Below are 12,083 nucleotides of genomic sequence, written 5' to 3'. Positions count from 1 at the left end.
CTCCTCGCGTCGTGTAATCTACCCCAAGCCATCTTGGGCACAATAACTCCTCTCCAACCAGAGAAGGGGCCCAAAACTTTTCGAATGACGTAAGTGGGTAATGAGTAGAAAAGAGAAGGGGGAAAGAAGAAAGGGATCAAAAATGAAAGAATGAAGCAAAACCGCTACCAACGCACCAGCCCCGGGCGCTTCCCCAGAGCGCCGCGACCCGGCGGCCCGACCCCTGCCTCGCGTCTCACTTCTGCTGCTTCGAGTCTGGGCTCTCGGCCCTCCCGCCGATCCTCATGATGCCGCTGAGAATGGTCCTCCCCACCTTTCCGTTCCTCCCCTTGATGGTGTTGCCGCCGCCCCCTGTGCTGCCTGTCTTCTTGCTCTCCAAGCTGCTGGCTTCCCTGCCGGCGCGGTACTCCTTGCTGTGACGCTGCGCCGCGAAGCGATCCCCGAGCCCGTCGCTTCCCGAGCTGCCGGGCGGCCTGATGGCGTCGATGGCCACCGCCAGCGAGTGGGGATTGCTCAGAGACTCGATGAGGGTGGCCTGCTCGAGGGATTCCGCGAGCTGCTCGGCACCGCCTGAGACGGAATCGATGGCCCGCGAGTGCTCTGCCCTGGCGAGACAGGCGTCGGAGCGCCTCTGAAGGGCGTTGCAGAGATCGTGAAAGGTGGCGAGAAGCTCTCCGTCGTCGAAGATCTGCCCCCTCTTGACGTCTGGCGGACATGAGTCGACCCATAGCTTAACCAGGCTCGCGAAGCTCCTGGCCTGGTCGATTAGGTACGGCAAGCTAGGAAACCCCTCTCGCGCCGCCGGACCCAGTCGTCCCAGCATCGTGACCGGTGTGCTGTAGCTTGCGGGTACACTCCTGACGCCGTCCCTTTCCGTCGGGATCCCGCACACCCGGTCAATGTACTCCCGGAAGATGGGCCGCTGTGCGCTGAGAAACTTGTTCATCGGCTCCATCCATTCTTCCCGTTTGCCGAACACGGACATGTTGGACATTTTTTGCAGGACCTTGGCAATGAGGGTAAGGGTGCGCTGGGCGCGCGGCCGAGGGTGGTCTCTCAGGAGCCCAAACAGCTTGGGCGACAGGATGGCCGGGCAGATGAAGCGCAAGAACAAAAAACCGGAAACGGCTGTGTACTTGACGGTCCGCAGAAAGTCTCCGTACCGGTCCTCTGCCACGGCCCGGATATATTTGAGAATCTGACGCAGCTCCGCCGGGAGACGGTCGGCCGAGTCGGCGACGCGGTGCCACACCTCGGTGGTCAGGAGGATGAGCCGGTTCCAGCGCTGATCCATGTCTGCGGCGACGGCGTGGTGATGGTGATGATAATGCTGGAGGTGCGGCAGCCGGCTCGGGTCCACCTCGCAGTCTGGATCGAGCTCGTTGAGCTCTACAATCTTGTCGCGCAGCACCTCGTCCAGATACTCGGTGCCCAGCCGCCTCATGTGAAACTCGAGCGACTGCGTCAACAACGTGTTGCCCCGAAAGAGCAGATTTGCCTCGCCTGCAAGTGATTTCGACATGTCTCGCACGAGGAGCTCGCGGTCTGTATTCGAGGACGAGGGCGGAGGATTCGTAGTGGTCATCGGCGCGGAGAAGGCAGCAAGCGACTCGGTCGACTCAGTCGACTTGAGGCGGCTGCTAAACCTGAACTTCTTGATGGACGCCTGACTTCCTATGCCATCAATTTCGTCCTCCACCAAGGCCATGAGCCAGTCGCTCGCCGACCCCGATGCTTGGAATATGTCCAGAAAGGTCTCGGAGAGGCGGCGTAGCTGTCCCGGCAGCGCCGCAGATATCATGGTCGTGAGGCCGGTGGAGAATCGGTGAAGGAGGTCTGAGAGTGGCCTGTACTCCTTGGTGAGGAGCGCAACGTGCTCGGCGTGCCAGATCTTGACTAGCATCGAGCCGATGGGTTGCTGCCTGTCGTCCAATATCTGCAACCATTCCTCATGGTCCTTTCCGCGCTCGAGCCGGTCTAGTATGATGTTGACCGAGCCGCAAACGAGCTCCTCCTGAGCAGTTCCGCCATCGTCCGCGCTCGTCTTTCTCGTCGAAGCCTCAGCGCTGCAATGGTTATTGGTCACTTCCACCAACCGCTTCAGCACAATTGTCAAATCCCGCACGCTGGGGGGCAAATCGACAAACTCGCAATCCTCTCTCCAGAACGGATTCTTGGTATCTGTCCGCGTCGTCGTTCGTGCCCGCACCTCGCCATCGAGGATAACCTCTGCCAGGTAGCTACCCACCAACGGATCTGCCTGCTCGCTCTTGCCGGCCCTTTCGGGCGCCGTGGATTCAGGTTCTGCGGCCTGTCGAGCTCGTATCTTTGCCTCGGTCACCCTAACGCCGACAGTTCTTTCAATCCGAAAAGTCTCTTCGTCTTGTTCCGATTCCAACTCTGTGAGTCCTTGAGCCGAGTACTCGTTGTCAGAGCCGTCCAGCTTGTGGATTTCGGGCACTGCAATGGCGCGCAGCAGCACAAACCAGACCTCAAAGGCGACGCGGCTGTCGAGGGCGAGATAGACCGGTCGAAATATGGACAGCTGGGTCGACGATTGTGCATATATGGGAAAGATGGCTATGCAAAACTCCTGATCCAAGACAGTGTGGTCGAGTTGCTGGATGGAGTGGCGCGATAGCTTGGATAGCTGGATTACACATAGCACCGATATGTCGTTTTCCATAAGCAGCCGGAACTCGCCGTCCTCGTGAAGGATGCACGAAACCTTCCTCCACGACGCGACCGGCGGCGACCGCTTATCTCTCGTCGATGGTCGATGGACGACCTCCCATGGCGTTGCCACCGGCCCCTTGTCCCACAGCATGACGGTACCCACTTTGATGATGTTGGAGCTACGCCCGCCGTCCAGAGAAGAGGCAGACTGTCCCTGTCTTCGCAGACCCGGCCTTTGTGTGACAGTAGGATAGCTGTTGGTGGTGGTGGTGGATGACGGGCTGTTGTTGCCGTTGGCCATCCTCATCCCGGCAGGCTGAATCTGTTGCCAGCAAAGTAGGGCCGCGAGCCACAGATTCCAATCGTCCGAGGCAAGAGGCCGCAGCAACACTATAATGGCCTCTCCGGAGTGTTGTTTCTGCAACGCGACGACTTCGAGGCACGCCTTGCCAGACTCGGGGTATTCCACCGGCAAGACCCTGCAGCCACGAAGGTCCGGAACAAGTGTCGTGAAGGCGGACATGCTGGTGCCCTGGTGTCCAGAGTGACACATGAGGCAGCCATTATCATCGTCAATATATGCGAATCCGGCGTACCAAGTCCCTCCGGCGTCGACCTCGCACTCGATCTCGCCGCGCATCCTCCCGGCCAGGGCCTTCATCAGCGAGATTATCCGGGCAGGTTCTCCGGTGGCGACGGGGATGGAAAGTGAGTCGACCGAGGCCATTGCGGGCGCCTCGGGCGACGATGGACGGGAGGACAGCCGCCTCAGTAGTCGTCTATTGGATGAGGCTGATTTCTTCTCCTTTGTCTTGCTCGACGGCGCTAGCGTCTCGGTATGCCTGTGAGCGGGCATGGGCGGGTAGCCCACGGGGTCGGAATCCGACATTGTGGTAGGCGGCGTGGACTTTTGCGGTTCATCGTGTGGCATAGGCTGCGACCCTGAAGAGCTGACGCTGCCTATTCTGTGCCGCTGCCTATCGGGCACAGGCGGCGCGCCCCTGTGCGTGAGCAGCCCCGCATCCATTGTCCGCGTCCTAGGCCTCGTGCTTCCACTGGCCCGTATGTGCTGGTAACGCTGATACTGCTGCTGCTGCTGCTGCTGCTGTGCTTGTGCTGGCGATGAGGCTGGCATTCGGCTCGAGTCTGCGCTCTCGTGCGACTCACCAAGCGAATCGCCGAATACGACTCCCTGCCGCCTCCGCCCTCCGCCGAAAATGGCCATTGGCGAGCCTTGCTGAGAGGGCGAGCCGGCATCGCGGGGTATGGGCAGCGGCGACGCAGCCGAGCCTTGAGAAAAAGCAGCTGCTCCGAACCTCCGGCCTTCGGCGAAGTCTGGTGCGACGGCCTGGGGCGTGCCGCTTGAGTCGGCATTGTATCTGAAGGCGGGCCTGGCGAGACTCGCTGCCGGGTTCCGCCGAAGCTCGAGGGGTGATGAGCTGTGCCGACCTGGCACTTGAGGTGGGTGGCCCCTGGGCTGGGACGGCTGCTGGCGCTGATGTTGGCGAGGCCAAATTGTCGCTTCGCTACCGCCGCTCTCTGAGAGGGTGGCCGAGGCTTGTCCTTCCATTCCTATTGACGGTGACATGCTCATGCCATGGCTTGCCCACATCCACGCCCACGCACCACATTGAGAGCCTTTGCCTCCGTTTCGCTTCGTGCTGTAATGTCTCGGAAAAGGAAAGGGGAGGCCGTTCGGATGGAATCGCGCGGGTTCGCGGCGTCGTGTTTCCTTGACTACTCTCTCAGAGTATTATGTGGCGGTATTCGGCGCCGTTGTTGGACCTGGAAGCTCCAAACGAGTGTATTTGGCAGCCAGCCTGCCTTGCTACGACTTTTTGAGGCAGCGAATTCTTTGCTTTGGCTGTACTTTTGGCGTATCGAGTGACGGCGACGAGCTGCGTGCACATTGGCAGACTGGGCTATGCCGGGGCTAGCCAGGATATCGTAGCAAGAGCCGGAAACGAGAGAAAAACGCGTTCTGGGCAGGCAGCGAGCGAGGCCGCACCCACTCGGTGACCAGGATGCCCGCAGCAGGTATCGATTCGACTGGCGCCCAAAACTGCGCATGAAGTGATGACCTGCAGGGAACTGATCACTCCGACGAAGGTACGCAACGAGAGCCCGACGAATGGCCGGGAGTCGTGCCGCCTCTTGTTAGCTCAATCGAGGCCGTTTCTGTGTTTCCGAACTAAGTCGCCAGCTTCGGAACACGCCTGTTGATCCGATATAGGCCGTGTCAAGATGCCTCAGCGAGGTTGCGTGCGTGGCAGCGCTGGGCCGGGCGAGCTCACGATGGCAGATGGAAAGCGGGGAAATAGTGTGTTGTTGTCTCTGGAGGACGGCGGTGATGGCGGTGAGTCGCGAGCGTCGTCGACCATCGAGTCCCGTCGACGAGTCAGTCAAGCCAAGAGCGGGTCGAGGTGGTTGACGCCAGCAAACAAAGAGACGACAGGGTTCGAGGAATTGTTCCGCACAGGCGCTCCAATAGCAGGCGGCGGAGGTCGTTGAGCAACAAACGGGGCACGGCAGGTTCTGGGAGCGGTCACCGTCAGGGTGAAGAGGCCATGGAGTCGCGAGCAGACGACGATGGAGGGCAAAGGGGCGACGGAGCGAATGCTTTCTGGGAGAGAGACAAAGAGAGAGAGACTCGATATTAATTACCCAGGTACCTTAACTGTTAAAGTACCACGGTCAGGTACTATTTGGCTCCCACGGTGGGCAAAAAGATGCGGTGGGCCAACAGCAGCGTCCGATGCAACTGCAGAAGCTCTCAGCAGGCCCGCAAGCTCCAGCACGCGTCCTACCCGGCAGCTCGTAGTAACTTTCTGCTTCTCTCTCCGCGCTCTTGCCCTGTCCGATACGAGACGAACGAGGACAAGAGCGTCAGCAATTGTGCTTGTCTTTGCCGTGAGATTGCATCAGAGTGCTGTAAAACAGGCCGATCTGCGCAAGCCAGAATTAGTACTAACTGGCTGGTAGTACCCCGCCTTCTACAGCGGTACTTAAAGGCGAGCTATCGTGGGTACCCAATGTGACCGAGTACCCGACACGGGGCGGAAGCTGGCCGTCTGCCCTGCGCCGCCCTGACTAAAGCACGGTACCTGCTCAAGCAGAGTACAGAGAGCCGAGGTACCTTGCATGATTGAGTACAGTACCTACGCCGACAGCGGTTGCTAGCGGCCGCGATGTCCTCGCTGAGAACCACTAGCGGCCGCTGTGAAGACGCGACACCCCCTCTCGTCCTTGGTGTTCCTTGGTGCTCACCGTCCAGTCAGTCCCGTTTCACCCCCATACCACGGAAGGCTAGCCTCTGGCCGCGCTGGCATGGCAGGGGGGCTCTTTGTGCTGCAACTCAAACCCCCGCAACAGGAGTAACCAGCCGCGAGACCCTGACGGCTCTGGAGCAGGGCTCAAGAGGGGAAACGCACGACGGAATGATCATCCTGGGCGGTTAGGAGAGTCAAGGAAAAAGAAAGCACAGACGAGGAAAAAGAACGCAAACCGGAACAAAAGAGAAGGTGGCCAAGGCTCATGCCCAGCCTCATGAGCCTTGGCCACCCACGCAGCCCCGACGTCATGACAACACAACGGATGGATGAGCGGAGTCCCGCCCGTTAAGAATTTATCCGTAGGCAAAAGTCAAAAGGGCACAGATATTGCATCAGATCCAGGATGGAGATTTGCTTGGTTTCCCATGTTTGCAAAAGGCCAGAGGCACAAGTTAGCGCAGGACCAGAGGAGCAGATGCAAAGTATAACAGCCCAATGTCTGGAATGGTCCCGCTTCAAATGTAATCTCGCCCCCTCACTCTCCTTCCCCCCCCACTTGATCGGAATGGGGCTTCGTCATTGGAAAAATAATCGAAAAAGGAAGTCGGGCGGAGTATATCTGTGTACATGCCTATGTACTGGGATCCGAGGGCGGGAACAGCCGCGCAATATCGTGGTGGCGTCGGACAGCGTCTTGGCTGAAGTCGACGTTGATTGCTTACCGCACCCTCCTCCAATCGCACGTCACGGCCTCAGCTCCGGGACATTTCTTATCCATCTTCTTTGCTCCGAATTACAAAAGCCACAGCCAGGTCGAGCGGTCTCGGAGCACGCACACACACGCACGGTCGGCAATGATGAACATCTCGGCCGCCCCCAGCTAAAAGACAAGACAACCCATCTTGCCCGTCTCGAGAGTTGTCCTCCATCATCTCATTTCATCTCTCTGCCGCACCCACAGCCCACCGCCGGCTCCAAGAAATCAGCTCGTAGCCAAGCGCTCTCTGCCCACCAGCCCGCGGGACAACTGCGGAACGCTCCCCCCTCCTCGCGACAAACGCGGGCCCCGAAACAGATCCTCGTGCCCTCTGCCGCCTCCGATCCTGCATGTCTCATCGGAGAGGGGGGGCGGCCGGCCGAGTCTGCATGCACATTTTCTCGCTCCAATGGGCGTCAACGGAGTTCAAGGGGACAACGTTTGCATGGCGGAGGGCATAGCATTGCACCGACCAACAGCTGTCTGCGAGATCTGAGACCTCTTCAATCTCGGAACCGTAGCCGGGCGGCCCTCGTCCAGCGGCCCAGTCAGGCTTCTCGTTGTCGAGGTCATGGCCGAATGAGAAGCGGTCGCGTCGAGGCGCCGAACCGCGCATGAATGTGGCCACGCCACCGCATAAACGCCTTGCAAAGCATCGACTCACGCTCAAGCCCGCGCCCATCAAGCACTACCAAGGTCTCATATTGGGCAAACCTCGAGGCCGGCACATGGCGTCGTCTTTGTCCATGCGACAGTCAACGCTTTGAATCCGTACACTGCCTAAAACTTGCCCCTATGCTTTTGGCTTCTCCCTCCCTGCAGCACTCTCCAGCCCAAGCAAGGCTTGATGGAAGCAGAGTAAACACATGGCCCACCGGCACCTCCGTCGCAGTGTTCAACCGAGAGACTCCGACCCAGCAACGCTCCCCCGTGGTTTACGGGTTTCATGTAGATGCACGCTGTCGCCCATGTCGAACAAGGGACGGGGGAAACGAGGAAAAAGACGCAAGTGCGTGTGATAGTGCATGCTTGCGTGTGCGTAGTTTTGTAGATTCAACGACGCCGGGTGCCGCCGGCTCTTCCAACTCCCTATTGCCAAACCAAAGCATCTGTAAGGCCCTGATACATTCATGCCATATCACAAACGGGAACCGAGAAAAAGATGGGAAAGAGAGAACAAAAGACAATAATCCTCCTGGGACTTGGTCACAATGAAGGGGTAACGAGAGACGGGAAGATAAGATCAGGCCAACGGAGAAGAACTAGCATGCGGTTGTCTAGTGGTAACAGAAGGCAAGGGGCCCTCCGTGCAAGCAACAAAACAGCCGAGGGGAAAGAAGCAAGCGCTGCTTCTCGATTTGCCTAGCGCGACACGGGCCCTTCGATTGGACTGGTCGGCATGCTCCGGACGTTGCTAAGGTCTGAGCTTCCCGTTCGCCTCAGAGCCTGCCTCATAGTTTCAATGTTCAAGTCGTTGGTCGGGGCTGTCAGGTTGAGCTGACCGCCGCTGCTCGGACTTGTCACCGGCTTGCGCAAGGGACTAAGGTCGACGCCCTTCATGCTTCCGGGGTTGCTCGTCGGTGGGCTAGTGCCGGGTCCTTGGCTAGATACGGGCGACCGGATTGGCGACGGAGAGCGGTTCAGCGCCGCCGAGGGAATCGAGGTGAGGCCGGCCAAGTGGATGCTGTCCCGGGACTCGGCCGTGCCAGCGTGACCAGTGTGCTCGGCCTGGACGACGTCGGCAAAGGAGATAAAGGATAGCCGGCGTACATCGGCAGAGTCGAGCGAGCCATAGTTGGAGGCATTGTCGGGCGGCGGCAGGCCCACGCGATCTGCAAACGAGGCCAGCTCGGCGGCCCACTCGCTCGACGTCTGGTCAAAGGGGGTGCTGCTGCCGCCCACCGCCCCGCTCGTCCCTGTCACAGTCACCGACGCCGGCTGGTGCAAGGTGTGGGTGACGATCTCGACAGCGTCGGGGTTCAGCTTTTCGTTGGTGATGGCCTCGGAAGCGTCGTCAAGCACGGGGGGTATGTAGTTTTCCGTCTGGATGTGCGTCGGGATCGCGGGCGAGCTGGGTTTGAGCACGGTGCTGTCCTGGACGTCTCGCTCGAAGATTTGGGAGCCGGCCGGGGAAGACACGCGAGGCGATGTCGACAGCGCCCGAGTCGGAGAGGAAGGGATGACGAAAGGCCCGGGCTCACTTTGGGTGGTGGCCGCGGTTGCGTTGGTGATTTGGGTGGGTGATGAGGTCGCCTGCGACGTTGACGAAAGCCTCGAGGCGTCCCTCGACAGAGACGGGGGCTCGGCGCTGGAAGCTGACCGGAACGAGGTTTCTGCCTTTTTCTTGCCGAAGCCAAAGAGGCTTCGTTTCTTGCTCTTTCCATTCTTCCTGCCGTCGTCTGTCCGAGACTCTGGCCCTGCTGCGTCGGCTGTTCGAGGCGCCGTCGAGTCGCCATAGCCAGCGCTGTCCGACAGGCTCTTGCTGGGCGAGTACATCTGGCCGCTCTTGAGCGACGGTGCCTCGGCGAGACTCATTGTCGATGAGTGTGCGTCGCGGGACAGCCGTTTCCTGGCCAAGAGCTCTCGGGGGGGTCAAGCTAGGCCGAGGGCTGCGTTCTGGTTGTGTCCACAAGCAATCGAGCTGCCTGGACATGAAGCACGGGGGTGGACGAATTTTTTTTTTCCCCTTGCAGAGAAAAAAGAGGAGAGTCGAAAATGTCGGGGGTTGGAGGTACCCTAGCAAGCTGGTGAGCAGACGAGTTCACGTAGCCATTCGCCGCTGCCGTGCCGTGTCATGGGAAGAGCGAGAGCGAGGCGGCGTTGAGGAAGGAACAGGCATTGTTGACGTACCTGATGTCGGGGAAGGATAAGTGGGGGGGGTGGAGGAAGGAGGGGGGACGGCGCCTGACACACGATGGGGTCTTGGAGCGCGCTGCCTTCTCGGTTGTCACCGTTCAACTGCGGTACCTTGGACCACGGCGCAAGCCGCTGGTTCTCACCCCTGTTGCTGACACCCGAGGGGGAAAAAGTGGAAGAGGCGAGGAGAGGTCCGTCCGGCTTGCAACCATGCCTAGGCCACGGGATGGGCGAGGAGAAGGAAAATACGTACTGTATGCTGCGGTGAGCGGTACAAGGCGCCAACAGAGGGGGCGCTGTCCGTGGGGTTTACGGTCCTGTACCTGGTGTGTCACGCAGACTCGCAGACTCGCAGGGGACGCAAGAGGCCAGAGGGACACAGGAAGGCCATGAAAGAGGCAGATGGTCGTGCGAGGAGAGTGGCGAGCAGAGGGCGAGCAGAGATGTGACTACCACTACATACATACAGCCCATCCATCCATTGTCTGATGCTGCAATTCAAAGGTATGCGGCACAGGGCTCTGCTCCAATGAGCCAAGACAGGTGGGCGCCTTGCTGGATGGACAGGTGACGATGCCTGCCCACCCTGAGCGGCCAGCCTCTCTGCCCTTGGATTTGCTGCTCCGTGCCAGCTCCGACTCGAAACACTTGCTTGACTTGCAGGCCAAGCATCGTGCACCACCCTCTGCATCACCTGATTCGGCGCCTTTGTGCCGCTTACATCGAGCCACATACAGCATCACGGGAGCCGTGTAGTGTGAGGCATGCACGTCACACACACACCCAACGACTCCTCCGAGACGGGCTGCCCCGGCATAGGGTCCGCGTCGCCAGTCTGTCGCACATCGTGGCCATGTTGTTGTTTGGTTTCAAGACAGGCAGGGCGGTTGGAAGATGCGACACAAGACACCGCAGCGCCAGAATTCTCGTCCGCCCTCTGCCCTCTTTCCCTTCACCGATAGATACCCTGCGGCCGGTTCTCACGCAGTGTTGGGTCCTCGTGATGACTCTTGGGTGTACCCCTCCTGCCTGCAGCCAACGAGGCCCTAAAGGGCCCCTCTCCTCCCGATGATAAACGCAAGCATGCCAAGCAGCGGCGTTTTGCGCATGATATCACAAAGTTGGGTCTCCGGCCTTCGGGCTGAACGCAGTGATTGTCATCCATTCCGCTTGCTTTGCTTGGCGACTCGCATTCGTCTTCTTCTCGTCCAGCCCCTCATTCGCCATCTTTTCGGGGCTCGGTTTCACAGGCCACCCTCGAAACAAGTGCACACGTCAGCAAAAGGCGGATCGCCAAGTCCCGTGTTGTGTTTCTTTTGCAGGTGTCGTGCACGAAGTAGTCTCCGTGCACTGCAGTATCACGTGATTTACGCACCCTGGACCCTGTCAATTACGTAAGCAGATTGGAGTGCCCTGGAAAATCTTCCTCTCGACAACGCCCGAAGCAAGGTCTACGAGAGGCACGACGCAGGATACACCGATTCGCCTGTCTAGCCGCTCATCAATCACAAGAGGTGAAGCTGGCACGACTCAACGCAACCCGATAACCCCGGTTTTCGTTTGCTGTGCTTAAGCCCCCCAATTGTTGTCTCCGCGCCCGTGGCGAGGCATGGAGCTGCGGTCTCTGATCCGCCCGGCGGCCCAGCTGCTCGCTGCCGCCTCTCGCCGCCCAGCCTTCCTCTCCCTCTGCTCTGCCCGCGGACACAAGACGACGGCCCGGACGAAGCGCGCGCTCAAGATCGCTCCGCACCCCTCCTTCCTCCCCGACCGATCCGCCGCCTTCCCCGCCGCCGACTCCATCATCTACAACCCGCCCGAGGCCGAGGCCTCGCCCTACCACACGCCCTTTATCTTCCTTCCCCCCGAAGACCCCCGGCGGCAGGCTATCCTCGAAGCCCGGCGGGACAGCAGCAGCAGCAGCGACGCGCAGCAACCGGCGACGTCGACATCGTCCGCCGACGCCGATCTGCCCCCGGCCATGCGGTACCACCGCCGCGAGCCGCGCTACCACCTCAAGGAGGAGGATGTGGCCGAGATGCGGCGCCTACGCCTCGCCGACCCCGTGCAGTGGAGCGTCGGCCACCTCGCCCAAAAGTTCGACTGCTCGCCCATCTTTGTCCGCATGGTGGCGCCCGCCCCGCCGGGCCACATCGAGTGGCTCGAAGGGAAGCTGGAACGCAAGATGGCGCGCTGGGGGCCCAAGAAGAGGCAGGCGAGGGAGGACCGCAAAAGGCGGGCCGAAATGATGTACCGCGGCGAGCTGTGACTCGGTGCGCGGGGATTGGACAGGGACCTTGGGGGCGGTCCGCGTGTAGCAACTTTTGTCTAATAGCGAAAACATGTGTACGATTGAAGCGCAGGGATGGCGCGCGGTCTGGCGCTTTTCATATTTGCGGATTGAACAAAAACCCCCCGCGCAGATGTGAGAGCACGCTGGAGAGCCGACGGGGAGAGGAAATGAGGAGCATCTCGCTTTGCGGCTGCTGCATATACCATTACCAACCGAGATACGATATCAACAC

General features: G+C 60.0%; 3 protein-coding genes across 3 annotated transcripts; 1 reads left to right on the top strand and 2 right to left on the bottom strand.

The window, feature by feature from the left end:
• Positions 1-235: 235 nt before the first annotated feature.
• Positions 236-4,246, bottom strand: HRG_10757 (GTPase-activator protein for ras-like GTPase domain-containing protein; the record flags this gene model as incomplete). The annotated part of the gene is made up of 4 exons (XM_044869227.1): positions 236-1,503; positions 1,672-2,044; positions 2,087-3,792; positions 3,844-4,246. The coding sequence occupies 4 exons, from the start codon at positions 4,244-4,246 to the stop codon at positions 236-238; spliced, it is 3,750 nt and encodes a 1,249-aa protein (XP_044715576.1).
• Positions 4,247-8,067: 3,821 nt separating this feature from the next.
• Positions 8,068-9,240, bottom strand: HRG_10756 (uncharacterized protein; the record flags this gene model as incomplete). The annotated part of the gene is made up of 2 exons (XM_044869226.1): positions 8,068-8,577; positions 8,635-9,240. The coding sequence occupies 2 exons, from the start codon at positions 9,238-9,240 to the stop codon at positions 8,068-8,070; spliced, it is 1,116 nt and encodes a 371-aa protein (XP_044715575.1).
• Positions 9,241-11,170: 1,930 nt separating this feature from the next.
• HRG_10755 (mitochondrial ribosomal protein) lies at positions 11,171-11,827 on the top strand (the record flags this gene model as incomplete). The annotated part of the gene is made up of 1 exon (XM_044869225.1): positions 11,171-11,827. The coding sequence occupies one exon, from the start codon at positions 11,171-11,173 to the stop codon at positions 11,825-11,827; it is 657 nt and encodes a 218-aa protein (XP_044715574.1).
• Between the last annotated feature and the right edge of the window lie 256 nt (positions 11,828-12,083).

Source organism: Hirsutella rhossiliensis, assembly GCF_020360975.1.
Source record: "Hirsutella rhossiliensis strain HR02 chromosome Unknown scaffold00017, whole genome shotgun sequence".
Lineage (NCBI taxonomy): Eukaryota > Fungi > Ascomycota > Sordariomycetes > Hypocreales > Ophiocordycipitaceae > Hirsutella > Hirsutella rhossiliensis.
Note: the sequence above shows the minus strand (reverse complement) of the source record. Positions and strands in the feature narration are given on the sequence as shown.